The sequence below is a fragment of the Macaca fascicularis genome, chromosome 2 (assembly GCF_037993035.2).
Source record: "Macaca fascicularis isolate 582-1 chromosome 2, T2T-MFA8v1.1".
NCBI lineage: Eukaryota > Metazoa > Chordata > Mammalia > Primates > Cercopithecidae > Macaca > Macaca fascicularis.
The window spans coordinates 94,691,609-94,711,943 of record NC_088376.1 but is presented as its reverse complement, the minus strand read 5'-3'; the positions used below and the strand labels follow the sequence as shown (position 1 = coordinate 94,711,943).

The following is a 20,335-nucleotide window of genomic DNA, read 5'->3' as shown; positions in this document are numbered from 1 at the left end:
ATAATATTAATCATATCTTATAGGGTTCCTATAAACATTAAATGAGCTAACATACTGACGAAACACTTAGGACAGAACCTGGCTCATACTAATTGCTATCAAAGTGCTTATTATTACTCAGCCCAAAGACCTATAATGCTGTATTACAAGGGCAGAATAATATGCTGCAAATTTTATTTGTATTACAACTCACAACATAATTCATATATGAAACAGGGAAATGATTTATAGAATTTTTACTTTATGTACATTCTCCCAGAAGAATATAAGATCCCTGAGGCCAGGGATATCATTTTATTTACTGCTCCACCTCTAGCACATATACTACTCCTTGGCACATAGGTGGAGATAAAATATTTTGCAGAATAGATTAATGAATAAATAAATATGGTTGACAATGGGTTTTTTCTCAGATAACATCCTGATCTCAGGCAATGAAGCCTCAATGGTTATTGACCAATTCAAGATTTCCAAAGAGGTACTTTACCTTACCCAATTTTCTCTGGTGTCATGTCAGATGTCTCTAATTTTTGGATTTTCATTGTCAAAAGTTCACTTCTTAATTAGCTGTTTGAGACCTAAATCACTGTTTCCCACATGAACAACCTTACAAATAGAGTTAGGTTCCCAGAAAAGCCCACAAAAGCCTATCTGACCCAGGGATATGGAAAGACTAGTCCAATACCCAATAAACTTTCTTTGGTGAAATTATATTTTCAGTTTGAATCTGGAATATGTGAAACATATTTTCTCTGAGCAGTGGCAGCACCAGGGGTTCCAGAATCTGAGGATGGGAAGTATGTTTAGGTCTCTAGAGAGAAGAGAGGTAGACACTTCCTGGAGCCAAAGGAAGTCAATGTTTAATGTATACACATGAGATGGTAATTGTGTCAAGTCACCTCCAGGTGATCATAATTGGAATTAAAAATCAGTTGTCAGAATATCTCCTTATAACTTCTTCAGTCACCAAATCGAATGTATAATACTTTATAAGGAAGGTTTGAAATCTCCTAAGTTTACAGCAATCTATTTGAAACGTAACAGCAACAACATATTTTGTATTCCAGAATCCTGAGGAGAAGAGCTATATAAATTAGCAGTAAAGTAACTGGTTTCAGGGTGTTTTCTTTGGCTAGCTCAATAATACAAGGAACAACTCAGAACAAACACAAATTTCTTATGAAGACTAGCACATAAATGGTAGAAATTGTTTCCAGTTTTTCCAAAATACAAACATATTAATAGATTGTGAATGAGTCTAAATTCTGTGCTTGTCCTATTGTATAGAGAGGGGGAACTCTAGTAGCATAATATCAAACATTATGAAAATACTGCTAAGAAAAGAATTCATTATGCTTTAAAGTTCTTTTTGTTATGTAATAATGGTTAAGATAAATGAATTAGAAGTGTAACTTCTCTATAGTCATATATGACTTTACAATTGACCTTATTTTCCACCTAAGAAAACTAAAACATGGCTATAAAATTAAATATTTTGCAAGAAGGTTATTTTATTTTATTTTTTTGAGACAGTCTCACTCTGTCTGCCCAGGCTGGAGTGCAGTGGTGCAATTTTGGCTCAGTCCAACCTCCACCTCCTGAGTTTAAGTGATTCTCATGTCTCAGACTCCTGAGTAGCTGGGACTACTGGTATGCGCCACCATACCTGGCTAATTTTTTTTGGATTTTTAGTAGAGATGGGGTTTCACCTTGTTGGCCAGGCTGTTCTCAAACTTCTGGCCTCAAGTGATCCGCCCACCTTGGCCTCCCAAAGTACTAGGATTACAGGCGTGTGCCACTGTGCACGGCCAAAGAAAGTTTAAATTTAAGACACTGCAGTTACTATGGCCAATTAAAGACATACTATGCAACCACAACATGCAAAACACTTATAGAAATAAGATGTTTAATATTAAGTAGAGGAGATTAAGAACAAAATATTAATAGCTGTATTCAAAGGTAAAGTATATGAAAAAAAAAATGAAGATGGTCATATTTGACATGTGCTTTAAAAGAAGAACATTCAACAGGCTGAAAATCCAGGGCAAATAAGGGAGAGCATTTCAGGAAGCTAGGACAGCATGAGCAAAGGGACAGGAGAAAAGTTCATCATGGCTTTGTGAGATAGAAAACAATGCAGTCTGGAAGGAGACCAATAATAGGGGAGTGAAAAGGTAGTAAAATGAGAGTAATGAGAAGCAGGCTTCATTTATGCTTAGGAAAAAAAGTGACAGTATCTGTGTAAATATTTACATTCTTGAAATTATGGTCAAAGACATGAATTCTACCTTTCTACAAAAACATAAAATCTACAATGTCCACAAATACATAAAATTTACATTTTAAAAATTGTGGCTAACAACATGAAATCAAAACAAAGGCACAGTGATAGGAAAGTTCAACATGAGTTTGTGGAATAACAGGTAATCTGTTTTGGAAGGAGTTTAAGAAAGCAATAGTGGTATAATAAAAGAAGTAATAGGTAGTAATGAGAGAGACAGTCCTCATTTATGGTAAAAATTTAAAAAGGCAATATCCACATTAAACATCCACATTTTAAAAATATGGTCAAAAACATTAAACCAAATACTTCTGTGTACAAAGACAGTCATATAAAGATACTTATTTAATCCCAAAAGCTTTCCAGGAGGACGCTCAGTTTCCACTATCGGCAGAGAAGTGGTCCTGTGAACTCCCAGCAGATAAGAATTATAAAGATCACATTTTAAAAACTGTCAAATCCTGGAAAGTGTCCAAAATATAGATGGAAACAGTAAGAGAGTTTAATTTCAAAAAATTGCAAATGGAAGAAGTATAAATTGTGAATTTTTGGTTTCTTAGCTTGGAGACAGTATCCAACTACCACACACGGCAATGACTGCAAAACAGCCAGGGAAAAACTACAGCCTCATCAACAAAATGTGACAGAGATCAGAGTTCAGGGCTGGAAAAGAAGCTGGAAATGTAAGGGGGAAAATACTGATTGTGAGAGAACCACACAAAGAAAATGGCTTACATTCAAAACATAAACCATCCAAATTCAGGCCGACAGTTAAACTATGCACTAGAAAGGAATGAACTACTGATACTAACACTTGCAACAACAAAAATGAACCTCAAAAGCATTATGTTAGGAAAAAACAGTCAGGCACAAAAGACTTTGTGTATTAGATGAAATTCTGGAAAAGACAAAACTATAGTTACAGAAAGCAGATCAGTGGTTGCTAGTGCTAGGGGTGAGGAGGAGGGGGATCGGCTGCAAAAGCCATGAAAGAATTTTTTGGAGCAATGGATATATTCTACATCTTGATTACAGCGGTGGTCAGATTTGTCAAAACTCACCAAACTGTGTCACTAATCTAATGCTCATCAATTATCCTGGATTCTGACATTTCCTCTCTCTACTTTCTGCTTTAGAATCATCATCCAAAATGAGAGATGGCACTAAGGGTATGTTACACACATAAAGAATGTGAAGGCAGAAACACAGGACAGGGCAAAGAACTGCTGACCTAAGACAACATCCTTGGGAAAGACAAGGTTAGGATTAGAGGAAAGATGTTAGTTGCTTTGGAAGAGAGGGAAGGAGCAATGCAAAGATGCTTCTTAAGGTGCCCTTTCAGGCAATAGTTATAAGGAAAACTTTACCCTCAGTCTCTCTGACTCATATCCTCTATAACTGTACCATCCAATAAGGTAGCCACTGACATTTAAATACATTTAAATACACATGTAGCCACTGACATTTAAATAAAAATTAAATTAAACTTCAGTTCCTGAGTTGCACTAGCCATATTTCAAGGCCTTGATAACCTTGTATAGTTATTGGCCATCATCTTGGACAATTGCATCATGAGAGAAAAGTCTACTGCAAAGTACTATTCTACAATCTTTAGCTTCAGAATAACCTAAGACATCTTAAGAACGCCACAGGGAAAAATGAAACAAGGAAGAATATACAAGAGTGAAGCTGTACTTTGGTACCATAAAATGTGTACAAATGGGTGATAAAATTGGAGGAAGCTGGCTTTAAAGCAACACAGAACTGAGTTTAAATTCCAATCTGTGGCTGGGTGTGGTGGCTCACGCCTGTAATCCCAGCACTTTGGGAGGCTGAAGCAGGTGGATCATGAGGTCAGGAGTTCAAGACCAGCCTGGCCAAGGTGGTGAAATCTGGTCTCTACTAATAATACAAAAATTAGCCAGATGTGGTGGTGGGCAACTGTAATCCCAGCTACTCGGGAGGCTGAGGCAGAGAATGGCTTGAACCTGGGAGGTGGAGGTTGCAATGAGCTGAGATTGCGCCACTGCATTGCAATCTGGGTGACACAGTGAGACTCTGTCTCAAAAAAAAAAAAAGGGGTGGTGGGCACGCGCCCAAGAAGGCCGAATAGAAACAGCTCCAGCCTCCAACTCCCAGCGTGAGCAACAAAGAAGATGGGTGAATTCTGCATTTTCAACTGAGGTACTGGGTTCATCTCACTGCGTCATGTCGGACAGTTGGTGCTGGTCCGTGGGTGCAGCCCAACCAGCGAAAGCTGAAGCAGGGCGAGGTATCGCGTCACCTGGGGAGTGCAAGCGGGAAGAGAATTCCTTTTCCTAGCCAAAGGAAATTGAGACACACAACACCTGGAAAATCGGGTCACTCCCACCCTAATACTGCGCTTTACCAAGGGTCTTAGCAAACGGCACATCAGGAGATTATATCCCACACCTGGCCTGGAGGGTCCCACACCCGTGGAGCCTCTCTCACTGCTAGCACAGCAGTCTGAGATCTAACTGCAAGGCGGCAGCGAGGCTGGGGGAGGGGCGCCCGCCATTGCTGAGGCTTAAGTAGGTAAACAAAGCCACCGGAAAGCTCGAATTGAGTGGAGCCCACCACAGCTCAAGGAGGCCTGCCTGCCTGTGTAGACTCCACCTCTGGGGACAGGGCATAGCTAAACGAAAAGCAGCAGAAACCTCAGCAGAGGTAAATGTCCCCGTTTGACAGTTTTGAAGAGAGCAGTGGATCCTCCCAGCATTGAGGTTGAGATCTGAGATAAATGTCCCTGTCTGACAGTTTTGAAGAGAGCAGTGGATCTCCCAGTATGGAGGTTGAGATCTGAGATAAATGTCCCTGTCTGACAGTTTTGAAGAGAGCAGTGGATCTCCCAGCACGGAGGTTGAGATCTGAGAATGGACAGACTGCCTGCTCAAGTGGGTCCCTGACCCCTGAGTAGCCTAACTGGGAGACATCCCCCACTGGGTGCAGACTGACACCTCACACCTCACACGGCTGGGTACACCCCTGAGACGAAGCTTCCAGAGCAAAAATCAGACAGCAACACTCGCTGTTCAGCAATATTCTACCTTCTGCAGCCTCCGCTGCTGATACCCAGGCAAACAGGGTCTGGAGTGGACCTCAAGCAAACTCCAACAGACCTGCAGCTGGGGGTCCTGACTGTTAGAAGGAAAACTAACAAACAGAAAGGACACCCACACCAAAACCCCATCAGTACATCACCATCATCAAAGACCAAAGACAGATAAAACCACAAAGATGGGGAAAAAGCAGTGCAGAAAAGCTGGAAATTCAAAAAATCAGAGCGCATCTCCCCGTCCAAAGGAAAGCAGCTCATCGCCAGCAACGGAACAAAGCTGGATGGAGAATGACTTTGACGAGCTGAGAGAAGAAGGCTTCAGTCTATCAGACTTCTCAGAGCTAAAGGAGGAACTACATAACCAGCGTGAAGAAACTAAAAACCTTGAAAAAAGATTTGACGAATGGCTAACTAGAATAACCAATGTAGAGAAGTCCTTAAAAGAACTGATAGAGATGAAAACCGTAACACGAGAACTATGTGTCAAATGCACAAGCTTCAGTAACCGACTCGATCAACTGGAAGAAAGAGTATCAGTGACTGAAGATCAAATGAATGAAATGAAGCGAGAAGAGAAGTGTAGAGAAAAAAGAGTAAAAAGAAATTAACAAAGCCTCCAAGAAATATGGGATTATGTGAAAAGACAAAATCAACATCTGATTGGTGTGCCTGAAAGTGACGGGGAAAATGGAACCAAGTTGGAAAACACTCTGCAGGATATTATCCAGGAGAACTTCCCCAACCTAGTAAGGCAGGCCAACATTCAAATTCAGGAAATACAGAAAACGCAACAAAGATACTCCTCGAGAAGAGCAACTCCAAGACACATAATTGTCAGATTCACCAAAATTGAAATGAAGGAAAAAATCTTAAGGGCAGCCAGAGAGAAAGGTCGGGTTACCCACAAAGAGAAGCCCATCAGACTAACAGCACATCTCTTGGCAGAAACTCTACAGGCCAGAAGAGAGTGGGGACCAGTATTCAACATTCTTTTTTTTTTTGAGACAGAGTCTCGCTCTGCCGCCCAGGCTGGAGTGCAGTGGCCAGATCTCAGCTCACTGCAAGCTCCGCCTCCCGGGTTCACGCCATTCTCCTGCCTCAGCCTCCCGAGTAGCTGCGACTACAGGCACCTGCCACCTCGCCCGGCTAGTTTTTGTATTTTTTAGTAGAGACGGGGTTTCACCGTGTTAGCCAGGATGGTCTCGATATCCTGACCTCGTGATCTGCCCGTCTCGGCCTCCCAAAGTGCTGGGATTACAGGCTTGAGCCACCGCGCCTGGCCTCAACATTCTTAAAGAAAAGAATTTTCAACCCAGAATTTCATATCCAGCCAAACTAAGTTTCATAAGTGAAGGATAAATAAAATCCTTTACAGACAAGCAAATGCTTAGAGATTTTGTCACCACCAGGCCTGCCCTACGAGAGATCCTGAAAGAAGCACTAAACATGGAAAGGAACAACAGGTACCAGCCATTGCAAAAACATGCCAAAATGTGAAGTCCATCGATGTTAGGAAGAAACTGCATCAACTAACAAGCAAAATAACCAGCTAATATCATAATGACAGGATCAAGTTCACACATAATATTAACCTTAAATGTAAATGGATTAAATGGTCCAATTAAAAGACACAGACTGGCAAATTGGATACAGAGTCAAGACCCATCAGTCTGCTGTATTCAGGAGACCCATCTCACATGCAGAGACACACATAGGCTCAAAATAAAGGGACGAAGATCTACCAAGCAAATGGAGAACAAAAAAAAGCAGGGGTTGCAATCCTAGTCTCTGATAAAACAGACTTTAAACCATCAAAGATCAAAAGAGACAAAGAAGGCCATTACATAATGGTAAAGGGATCAATTCATCAGGAAGAGCTAACTATCCTAAATATATATGCACCCAATACAGAAGCACCCAGATTCCTAAAGCATGTCCTTAGAGACTTACAAAGAGACTTAGACTCCCATACAATAATAATGGGAGACTTCAACACTCCACTGTCAACATTAGACAGATCAATGAGACAGAAAGTTAACAAGGATATCCAGGAATTGAACTCAACTCTGCACCAAGCAGACCTAAAGGACATCTACAGAACTCTCCACCCCAAATCAACAGAATATACATTCTTCTCAGCACCACATTACACTAACTCCAAAATTGACCACATAGTTGGAAGTAAAGCACTCCTCAGCAAATGTAAAAGAACAGAAATAACAAACTGTCTCTCAGACCACAGTGCAATCAAATTAGAACTCAGGACTAAGAAACTCAATCAAAACCGCTCAACTACATGGAAACTGAACAACCTGCTCCCGAGTGACTACTGGGTACATAATGAAATGAAGGCAGAAATAAAGATGTTCTTTGAAACCAATGAGAACAAAGATACAACATACCAGAATCTCTAGGACACATTTAAAGCAGTGTGTAGAGGGAAATTTATAGCACTAAATGCCCACAAGAGAAAGCAGGAAAGATCTAAAATTGACACCCTAACATCACAATTAAAAGAACTAGAGAAGCAAGAGTAAACACATTCAAAAGCTAGCAGAAGGCAAGAAATAACTAAGATCAGAGCAGAACTGAAGGAGATAGAGACACAAAAAACCCTCCAAAAAATCAATGAATCCAGGAGCTGGTTTTCTGAAAAGATCAACAAAATTGATACACCGCTAGCAAGACTAACAAAGAAGAAAAGAGAGAAGAATCAAATAGACACAATAAAAAATGATAAAGGGGATATCACCACCGACCCCACAGAAATACAAACTACCATCAGAGAATACTATAAACACCTCTATGCAAATAAACTAGATAACCTAGAAGAAATGGATAATTTCCTGGACACTTACACTCTCCCAAGACTAAACCAGGAAGAAGTTGAATCCCTGAATAGACCAATAGCAGGCTCTGAAATTGAGGCAATAATTAATAGCTTACCAACCAAAAAAAGTCCAGGACCAGAAGGATTCACAGCCGAATTCTGTCAGAGGTACAAGGAGGAGCTAGTACCATTCCTTCTGAAACTATTCCAATCAATAGAAAAAGAGGGAATCCTCTCTAACTCATTTGATGAGGGCAACATCATCCTGATACCAAAGCCTGGCAGAGATACAACAAAAAAAGAGAATTTTAGACCAATATCCCTGATGAACATTGATGCAAAAATCCTCAATAAAATACTGGCAAACTGAATCCAGCAGCACATCAAAAAGCTTATCCACCATGATCAAGTGGACTTCATCCCTGGGATGCAAGGCTGGTTCAACATACACAAATCAATAAACGTAATCCAGCATATGAACAGAACCAAAGACAAAAACCACATGATTATCTCAATAGATGTAGAAAAGGCCTTTGACAAAATTCAACACTCCTTCATGCTAAAAACTCTCAAAAAATTTGGTATTGACAGAACGTATCTCAAAATAATAAGAGCTATTTATGACAAACCCACAGCAAAAACTGGAAGCATTCCCTTTGAAAACTGGCAGAAGACAGGGATGCCCTCTCTCACCACTCCTATTCAACATAGTGTTGGAAGTTCTGGCTAGGGCAATCAGGCAAGAGAAAGAAATAAAGGGTATTTAGTTAGGAAAAGAAGTCGTCAAATTGTCCCTGTTTGCAGATAACATGATTGTATATTTAGAAAACCCCATTGTCTCAGCCCAAAATCTCCGTAAGCTGATAAGCAACTTCAGCAAAGTCTCAGGATACAAAATCAATGTGCAAAAATCACAAGCATTCTTATACACCACTAACAGACAAACAGAGAGCCAAATCATCAATGAACTCCCATTCACAATTGCTACAAAGAGAATAAAATACCCAGGAATCCAACTTACAAGGGATGTAAAGGACCTTTTCAAGGAGAACTACAAACCACTGCTCAGTGAAATAAAAGAGGACACAAACAAATGGAAGAACATACCATGCTCATGGATAGGAAGAATCAATATTGTGAAAATGGCCATACTGCCCAAGGTAATTTATAGATTCAATGCTATCCCCATTAAGCTACCAATGACTTTCTTCACAGAAGTGGAAAAACTGCTTTAAAGTTCATATGGAACCAAAGAAGACCCCGCATTGCCAAAAAAATCCTAAGCCGAAAGAACAAAGCTGGAGGCATCACACTACCTGACTTCAAACTATACTACAAGGCTACAGTAACCAAAACAGCATGGTACTGGTACCAAAACAGAGTTATAGACCAATGAAACAGAACAGAGCCCTCAGAAATAATATCACACATCTACAGCCATCTGATCTTTGACAAACCTGAGAAAAACAAGAAATGGGGAAAGGATTCCCTATTTAATAAATGGTGCTGGGAAAATTGGCTAGCCATAAGTAGAAAGCTCAAACTGGATCCTTTCCTTACTCCTTATACGAAAATTAATTCAAGACGGATTAGAGACTTAAATGTTAGATCTAAAACCATAAAAACCCTAAAAGAAAACCTAGGTAATACCATTCAGGACATAGGCATGGGCAAGGACTTCATGTCTAAAACACCAAAAGCAACGGCAACAAAAGCCAGAATTGACAAATGGGATCTAAAGAGCTTCTGCACAGCAAAAGAAACTACCATCACAGTGAACAGGCAACCTACAGAATGGGAGAAAATTTTTGCAATCTACTCATCTAACAAAGGGCTAATATCCAGAACCTATAAAGAACTCAATCAAATTTACAAGAAAAAAACAACCCCATCAAAAAGTGGGCAAAGGACATGAACAGACACTTCTCAAAAAGAAGACATTCATACAGCCAACAGACACATGAAAAAATGCTCATCATCACTTGCCATCAGAGAAATGCAAATCAAAACCACAATGAGATACCATCTCACACCAGTTAGAAAGGCAATCATTAAAAAATCAGGAAACAACAGGTGCTGGAGAAGATGTGGAGAAATAGGAACACTTTTACACTGTTGGTGGGACTGTAAACTAGTTCAACCATTGTGGAAAACAGTGTGGCCATTCCTCAAGGATCTAGAACTAGAAATACCATTTGACCCAGCCATCCCATTACTGGGGATATATCCAAAGGATTATAAGTCATGCTGCTATAAAGACACATGCACACGTATGTTTACTGTGGCACTATTCACAATAGCAAAGACTTGGAATCAACCCAAAAGTCCATCAGTGACAGACTGGATTAAGAAAATGTGGCACATATATACCATGGAATACTATGCAGCCATAAAAAAGGATGAGTTCGTGTCCTTTGTAGGGACATGGATGCAGCTGGAAACCATCATTCTCAGCAAACTATCGCAAGAACAGAAAACCAAATACCGCATGTTCTCACTCATAGGTGGGAATTGAACAATGAGATCACGTGGACACAGGATGGGGAACATCACATACCGGGTCCTACTGTGGGGAGGGGGTAGTGGGGAGGAATAGCATTAGGAGATATACCTAATGTAAATGACAAGTTAATGGGTGCAGCACACCAACATGGCACATGTATACATATTTAACAAACCTGCACGTTGTGCACATGTACCCTAGAACTTAAAGTATAATAATAATTAAAAAAAAAAACAAACCCAATCTAGCCATTTACTAGTAAGCAACCTTGGGAAAATTATTCAATTTCCTGGCACTTCAACTAAGGAAACTGATTTAAAACAAGTATAACACTGCTTTGTAAAATAGATTTCATAAAAGCTATCTCATATCTCAAGCTTTTTATTTCATAAAAGCTACAACATATTATGTTGTAAGGATTAAATGATATGAAAAGTACTTAATATAGTTTCTGGTACACAGCATATTAGTTCCTTAGTTTACTAGCAACTAAAGATAATTTTTTGGCATGTGGGCTACTGGTATGAGCAATTAGCAACTCCTTTTATTCTACAGTTAACCATTTTGGTTAAGATAAATCGACCACCACCATTTTCTTGAATTTGTAAGGATATAAATAAATATATATACACACATATAATCACTTTTAAAAATAAAAGTGATTTATATCCACAGTTTTAATAATTTTTTTTTTGAGACATGGTCTCACTCTGTTGCCCAGGTTGGAGTGCAGTGGTGCGATCATGGCTCACTGTAGCCTCGACCTCCCAGGCTGAAGCCAGCCTCCAGAGCAGCTAGCAGTACAGGTGTGCCACCACACCTGGCTAATTTTTTGTAGAGACGAGGTCTCATTATGCTGCCCACACTGGTCTCAAACTCCTGGGCATAAGCGATCCTCTCACCGTGGCCTCCCAAAGTGCTGGCATTATGGGTATGAGTCACTGCACATGGCCTAACAATAAAAACTTAATTCTTACCTTAGATGAAATGATTCGGTTATCTATAAATTTCTGAGGTGTGTAAAGGCCATTCTGAGGAAACCTGTTGGCTACGTAGATGGTTCTTGTGTCACTCTGATGTGGTGGGTCAAAACCCTAAGACCAGCCAAGCAAGAGAAAAAGAAATACTAGTCAACCAGGTTAGTTATGATACTTTACTGTTAGCTTTATTTAACTGGTCAGATTACATACATTACTATTGCCCTTAAAATGCATACAGACTCAATCTATTTAATTAGAAGAGCTATGCCACCTATTTTTTTCTTTCACAGGTAAACAGGTACATTATCTCCAGATAGAAACTTAACTAGGTAATGCCGTTAGTAATGTAAAACAGTTCATTCTCTGTCAGAAATACTCCTATATTGAAAAAAAAAATCTCATGGAAGACCTATAGAAGTATTTGAGGACAAGTTTTCTATCCCTACTACATTCCTTCCCTTTCATTTCTGTGGATGGATTTCTACTCAAGTGATGTGGAAGTCCTGTGTAGCTACAGCCCAGTAAACACCTACCACATCTGATGGCAAAGGTTTATATTTATTTCACTTTTCCCATCACCAGACTGACTTGGTTGCAAGGAGCTTTGTTCCCAGATGACTTACAGTACGTTAGGTAGGATCTTGCCCAGACTCATTCCACACAATTACTTATTGGTGCAATTATAGTATCAATTGACTTACTGAAATATAGATATGAATACACTGTAATTCCTGGCCTTCAGGAACTCATATCCTGACCTCAAATTTAGAAGACCATCTGTCAAGGCATATTAGTAATCATCTCCAGTAGAAAAGATTCCACGGGTGACAAGAATACTGAAACTTTATCCTCAGAGGACTGTACTATCTTCCACAGTTGCAAGTGAATCTTCAAGACAACTTTACCATTCGACATACTGTCTAGGGGTTTGAAAAATTAGAGGAAAAAAAAAAAACCAGACTCTTCTGGCAGATCCTGGGAACCCACTGATAGGCTGAAAGCAATATACAAATGAAAGACTTTCTTTCTTTGGTTCTAACAGGCAAATGATTCAAAATTCCTTAGGTTTCTTTTTTTTTTTTTTTTTTAATAGTGGTCATGGGCTATAAAACTTGGTATTCATAAGCTACGATAATCCATTTTTAGATATTAGTAAAGGCTCTAATTTAGTAACCTACTAAGAAAGTACTCTGGCTGCCATTCAATGCTTAGCATCCCTGTAACATTTCCATTAAGCACAGACATACACAGACAGTGGGAGATCCCACGTAAGCTAGAGGGATATTTTGCTTAGTTCATTGGAATATTAAGTGTTATGTATGGTATTCAACTGTTATTATTCTTGGTTTTAAACTTTTATTCTGTGATCTCAGAAACAGCTAGTACAGGACTGTACAAATGCATTTGTATGCATCATAACAAACATGTTTATCTGTTCAGACTATTTAAAGTCCTAAGATTTTTCTACCCTGCTTTTGCAACACTTTGCAATAGTGATGAACACACTTTGTAGATGTGAAAATGGCATTATGTGTCTGATTTCAAAATAGGTCTCTTCAATGAAAAAATATGGTGGCAGAAATATTTATTTTCCTCATAAAGTGTCTTTAAAATTTTTCACAATTTGGCAAATAAATGAATAAGTGAACAAACGAATGAACAAATAGTTTCAAGGCTACTCCTTTAGTCTAGGACTGTATTTCTCAAAAGAGGTTCACAGGGAGTTTACCTATAAACAGGTATCTGGAGCATTAGACTGCAGGGAGGCATATTTATTCAGCATCTGCTTTGTAAACATGTTAACATCTCCCCCCATACACTAGCTCCTGCCTCTTCATATGCTTTCTGCCATCTTTCTCTCCAGCATCACTCTGCTTTCAGCTCAACTCAACAGATTCAGATGGACACCTGTTTAAGAGCCTATTAAAACAGGTAAAATGTTACTAACATGTTATTACTTCTCTTTAACACTAATTTAAACACTGATTTATAGCTTCTGGGATTTTTTTTAAAAAAGAAAGTAAATTTCAGGGCCTCAAACAATACATAAATCTTTAAGATGTCAAGAAAACTGAGACTGAGAACCACTTAAAGAAAATTTTAATTTTTTGCTAAATTCTCACCAAGACTGGAATTTATGTACATCTAAAGTTAAGAAACAAAAACCAAAGGACCCAAAGTAACAGCAAGATAACTACAGCAATACCTCAGTTATGACTAGAATTTCTATTAACATATAAATGCACATAATTTACATGAAGCAAATGCTCATCATTTCCCATTTATCTCTACTGGATGGATAAGAACCAATGACCACATACTAAAATTCTGGAACTCCTGAAGGTTCTATAATTATTTCAAAGGGATATATTAAAATGTTCCCCCTGGCTGGGCGCGGTGGCTCACGCCTGTAATCCCAGCACTTTGGGGCGCCGAGACGGGCGGATCACGAGATCAGGAGAGTGAGACCGTCCTGGCCAACATGGTGAAAACCCATCTCTACTAAAAATTTAAAAATTAGCTGGGTGTGGTGGTGGGTGCCTGTAGTCCCAGCTATTTGGGAGGCTGAGGCAGGGGAATCGCTTCAACCCGGGAGGTGGAGGTTGCAGTGAGCCGATATTGTGCCACTGCGCTCCAGGCTGGCAACAGAGCAAGACTCTGTCTCAAAAAAAAAACCAAAAAAAATATATATATATTATACATTAAACCAAATTTTAAAAATCCTATAGAGCATTTCTATATTCCAATTAAAAATAAGATGACAAATCTAAAAGGAGAATGACAAACTTTTCTGTATTTCCAATGATGATACAGTATCTACTTATGCATTCTGAGGTTTTTCATTAATTCACATAATCTCATCTAATCATATTATAGTCAATGGCATGCATTTGTGGGGATGTACGTGTGTTATTTTCTTTCATACGCAAAACAGTTAAATTTAATATATGTGTCTATTGTATAAATATGGCCAAATGTCCCTTACGGAAATTAAACCTATAACTTCAGTTTATTAATATTTAATATCAACTTTGCTGCAACAAATTAAACTAGCCACAACCTAAATAAAAATAAAAGAACAAAACTATCCAAAAATGAAGAAAGTGATTTAGAGCAGGATCGATAAATGGGCTTCAGGTCTCTGAATCCCTTAAATTGTGTGTAAATTTGCATATATGTGCATTTTTCTGATAAGCGTGTACATAGGTTTCATGAGCTGTGCATGATGAAAAGAAGCTTAAAAGTACTTAACTTAAAATCGTGCTTTGTAATTAGTTCTCTAGCTTGAAATTCTACATTTAAAACTACCTCAAGAGAATCTTTATGTTTCAGTGATACCTTTATCTTCTTTAACAGGAATCAAAACAAGCTATTAACAAAATTATCTGTGTAACTACATGTTTAGTACGAAGTTCAAGCATATTTTCACACTATTTCTAGTAAGCATTGTCAGCAATTCTATGACACTGGAGAGGAAATATAATTTGAACTCCCTAATCACTAGGTCAAGGCTACATGCCAAGGTTCAGAAACCTTTGGCACATAATACATTTTCTCTTGTTATCCTAGGTTACTCATTCACACCCTCAACCCCTTGATGCTTGCCTGCTCCTTTCTTCTCTGATTTTATCTTGTCCCAGGCAAAGGAACTGAGATAGATTAATGCTATTCCAACTACCATGGTTTAATGTTAATGTCTACTAAAAAGTAGAGTTTAGGTATTGTAGGCACACAAATTTAAACTATGAAAGCTATTATAGTCTTAAAAATTATGAAATTCAAAATCCCTTTTTTTTCTTACTGGATTTGTGAGCATAGGTTAAAGCCATAGGTACTAAAAAAAAAAAAATTGTGGGGAATATTTAAAAGGGGAAAAGTCTCATGATGGCGGATAGGGGAAGAACTGTTAATACAGAAGACAGGATTGATTTGAACGAGACTCCTCTTGTAACCAAACTGAATGAGACCTGGAGAAATCAAACCAGCAAACAGCTATATGAATTTTAGGAGGAGGTCTCTGGCATAAAACAATACTTAGGAATGAATCTCAACATTTTCAATTGTAGGCCAAGTATATTAGCCTCTTCATTATCTTAAAATCCCAAAGATTTTGTAAGCATTACAAATAAAAGAGCTAAGAAGAGACTAAAACTACAGTTATGAATAATTTAATTAGTCATACTTCTTTAATATAACTAAGAAAACATCATCCTTAGAGTTCACAGCGCTTTCTAGCATTCCTACATATGATCTATTTGCTCTATGACAGAAAGAAAAAGCATCAAAACAAACAAAATACCTCAAAACAACAAAAACAAAAAGCAGTTTCAGGGTCAAAACTGTAATACCATTAGGTTATTAAAACAAACGAACAGAATTTTATTTAGATCGCATGCATGACAGAAAGTGATTTTTGTTGGCTATATGTTTCAAAGTATACAGGCACATGAAAATGCCTAGGGAAAAAAAATACCAATGCTTCTGGGGAGGAATTATTTAACGTCTTTTACTGAAACCTACAAAGTTAATTGTGAATTACTGTTTCCTAGACATAAACTTTCAATAAAACATACCTATTCAGTAACATATACCTATATAAAGGTACCATTAGGGCAAGATAATGTGACACAGTTAACAGACCAGAGTAAGGTGACAGAGAAAAGCTTAAAACACCCACAATGTAAACAGTTGTAATTTATCTTAGCTTTTTGCTTTGTATTACATAACTTTCACTTCAGGATTTAAGTTAGTTTGCCATCTATCAGACCAGTCTGGTCTTCCAAGAGCTCCCGCTTAGTGCAGGGGTGAGTTGGGACTGGATTTTTCAAGTTGTAGGATATAAAATCTAGTGTAATCTTAACGAAAGATAACTCAAAAACTCTCAAATCATTTGCCAAAGTTTTACTAAAGGTTGCTCATTTCTTTGTTATAACATTACTTCCCAAACTTGATTTCCTATTCCAACGTTGGCTCCAGCAAAAGCCTACTCATCCTTCATTTTTCAGCTTAAGAGTTTCCTTCTCAATGGAGCTTTAGCTGATGCCCCTCATTCCCCAGAGACAAAGGCAGGCATGTGTTATGTACTACTCTCACCAAACCTTTTATACAGTCCCAGTATAGATTTCATTTCATCACACTCAATTGTAATTACTTATCTCTGTAACTATCTCCCCCTCTAGACTGTAAGATTCTTTTGAGATCAGGTCTTGCTCTGTCACCCAGGCTGAAGTGCTAGTGGAGTATTCACGGCTCACTGCAGCCTCGACTTCCCAGGCTCAAGCGATCCTTCTCATTTCAGCCTTCTGACTAGCTGGGACTACAGATACACACCACCATGCCCAGCTAACTTTTTAAATTTTTTGTAAATATGGGTCTCACTGTGTTGCCCAGACTGGTCCCAACCTCCTGGGATCAAGCAATCCTCCTTCCTCAACCTCCCAAAGTGCTGGGATTACGGGTGTGAGCCACTGTGCTCAGATTGTGTCAGATGTCTGACACAAATTAATTCTTTAAAGAATATTTACTCAATGGATTAAATTCTCTAGTTTTCACATTCTAAGTTTGGTTTTAAAACATCACTAAAGGCCGGGCACGGTGGCTCACGCCTGTAATCTCAGCACTTTGGGAGGCTGAGGTGGAAAAATCACCTGAGGTCAGGAGTTCGAGACCAGCCTGTCCAACATGGTAAAACCCCATCTTTACTAAAAACACAAAAAATCAGCCGGGTGTGGTGGTGCATGCCTGTAATCCCAGCTACTTGCAAGGCTGAGGCAGGAGAATTGCTTAAACCTGGGAGGCGGAGGTAGCAAGTGAGCCAAGATTGCACCACTGCACTCCAGCCTGGGTGACAAGAGCAAAACTCAAAAAAAAAAAAACGTAAAAGTGATACTGTAGAGTGAAATATACCATTACTAGTATAAGAAGGGCTAGCAGGAAACTTTTTATTCTGGTGTTCCTAGAAATGTCTTATTCTTCTCAAAGCTATTTATTACAGTTTTACAGTTGGTGGGGATCCATTCCTGAATGTCAAAGAAATCAACTTCCATTAGGGGAATACAAATCAAAACCACAAGGATATAACACTTCACATCCATTAAGATAGTAATTACAAAGACAAATCAAAACAAAAAAACCAAAAAACCCCACAAAACAGAAAAAAACTATTGGCAAAAATATGGAGAAACTGGGACCCTTGTGCATTGCTGGGGGGAATCTAAAATGGTGAAGCTACCGTGGAAAATGGTATGGCAGTTTCTCAAAAAATTAAAAACAGAATTAACATAAGATCCAGCAATTCTACTTCAGAGAAGTGAAAGAAGGAGCTCAAAGAATATTTCTACACCCATGTCCGTAGCAGCATTATTCACAAAAGTCAAAAGGTGGAAGCAATGAAATATTATACAGCATTCAAAAGGAAGAAAATGTTGGCACATGCTGCAATATGGATCAACCTGAAGGACATTATGCTAAGTGAAATAAGCCAGTCACAAAATGACAAATATCATATGATTCCTCTTATATAAGGAATAAGAGTAGTTAAATTCATAAGACAGAAGCAGAAAGTGGTTGTCATGGGTTGAGTAAGGAAGAGAATAGCAAGTTTATGAGTACAGAGTTTCAGGTTGGGAAGATAAAAAAGTTCAAGAGATGGATGGTGGTAATGATTATATAACAATGTGAATACACTGAATGCCACAGAACTGTATACTTACAAATGGTTAAAATGGTAAATTTTATATTATGTATATTTCACATAATTTTTAAAAATCAACTTCATCCATTTGGGACTTCACTATGGATTTTCTGCATCAGGCAAGTCCTATTTGGCCATAATTCAACCATGATAGTAAATATCCCTTATATGCTGTACTGGTAGTTTCCATGCATGGAAACATAGGGGGTATTTATGATAAAAATAAATGTGTAAGGTTGTTTTAGTTTAGATCAAATGTAAAGATCACAGGTTTCAGTAAGGGAGAATCTAAGGTTTCTATAACCAAGAACACTAAATTTGAGTTCTTTAATTTGCCTATCCAGTTAACCATTGTCTGGATAAGGAGTGAAACTAGTAAATTTTATAGCTGCAGTATCCAGATTGAAGATAAATGGGTAAAAATACATTTTCACTCATATCTAAAACACTTCTGAGCTTCCTCCTTCTCCCCCAATAATCACAAACAAAAATGGCCATGAAAATGGCTTTCTAAATCCTCCTTGGTATATCAGCAATAGCTGGCTACAGCTCTGCAAAGAGGCTGGAGACGCAGTCAATGAATAAACATATCTTTTTCACAATATCTTCAAAGTTTACTATTTAAAAAACATACCAGTCACAAACGTACACCACCAAATTCTAAACAACATTAAAAAATACATTGAAGTAAAAAAAAGATGTCCTGAGTGAATCCTATTTGGTTATTTAGACAAGAATTAACACAAAAAAAAGTTTAAAAAAGTAGAAAAAAGGTGAATGGAAGATATGTAATTTTGCTATTAATTTTACATGCTGGAAACCTGTTTTCAGTAATGCCTAGACCAAGAAACCATTACTAAATAAATAGCAGCAGCAACAACAAAAACCAACTACCTTGTACCAGTCTCACCACAATCTAGTTGTCCTACTTTTCATCTTCTCATAATTATAAACATTTTTAATGTTTCTCAAAATACATAATGCTCTTACATATAATGAAAGTATATGCTGTTCCTGTTATCAGATACTTACAATGTAATATAAAGAATTTAAATTGGACAAACCAACCAAAATAATAATATCACTGAAGTAATGTTCCCAAATAATCATATACACTTAGTGTTCTACAAGCTCTTCAATCCACCTATCATTTTCTGATTGGTTGCTTAAGTGTGTTTCCCTATTCTCATATATCAAACTGTATGTACTAGTTCTATTATAGTTAAAAGGTGTATGCCTCAAAGTCAAAACTCCTTTTTGGGGTATGAGCCAAAGGAAGGAAGGTGGACTTCTACGGAACTTTTCAGAAATAAGGTTGGTATTGATTTTCACAATGACTGGGGGGTGCTAGTGGCATTTAGTTACTGGGTGGATGAGGCAAAAGTATTAAGACATTCTACAATGGATTGCAGAGTCTTGCCAATGAAGAACTGTCCTACAAGCATCACAATTTCCAGATGCCATGTTTGCAAAAATCCCTTTGAAATAATCCAAACCTTCTATTTAAACATAAACAAAACAATTTTATATGGATTTATGAATTTCCCAGGAATGCAATTACCAGGTAAATTGAAGAAAGATTATACTTTTTGACAGAACTTTTATGAAGTAGTGTTTACTGTTTCAGAAAATCACATCACCAGTGAAAATGTTATGAGTCACCATAACAATATATTTTTAGCAGTATATTTTAGAGCCACAGCATTCACAATGACTTCAGCATCTGATTATTCATTATGTCTAGTGTAGTCATGATTGTTTACATACTGAAATAGATTTTATTTAATATAAATGTATTCATTTATTTTTCCTTCATATGACAATTAGGTTGGTAATGTGGATTTAAAAAAAATTACTTGTATAAGCAAGTTATTTAAATTTTATTTCAGGATTAAAAAAGGAAGAAATATTTATAAAATATTTGATAGGAACAGGGGAAATATGTCTGACAGTGTTGAGAATCAACTA

The 20,335-nt window shown here is 37.9% G+C and overlaps 1 protein-coding gene across 18 annotated transcripts in view; it reads right to left on the bottom strand.

Annotated features, from left to right (window-relative positions):
• The window catches only part of ATP11B (ATPase phospholipid transporting 11B (putative)), a 135,853-nt gene that overhangs the window by 98,995 nt on the left and 16,523 nt on the right, over nucleotides 1-20,335 (bottom strand). For 15 of the 18 annotated variants that reach the window (XR_012430889.1, XR_012430891.1, XR_012430890.1 and 12 more), the window contains one exon: nucleotides 11,671-11,787. The exons of the other annotated variants lie outside the window; for them this stretch is intronic. Coding sequence is in view for 6 of the 15 variants with exons in the window: in XM_065540249.2 (XP_065396321.1) it covers nucleotides 11,671-11,787 (117 nt within the window). In the remaining 9 variants the exon portion in view is untranslated. The remainder of the gene's footprint in view (nucleotides 1-11,670; nucleotides 11,788-20,335) is intronic. 18 annotated transcript variants of the gene reach the window in all.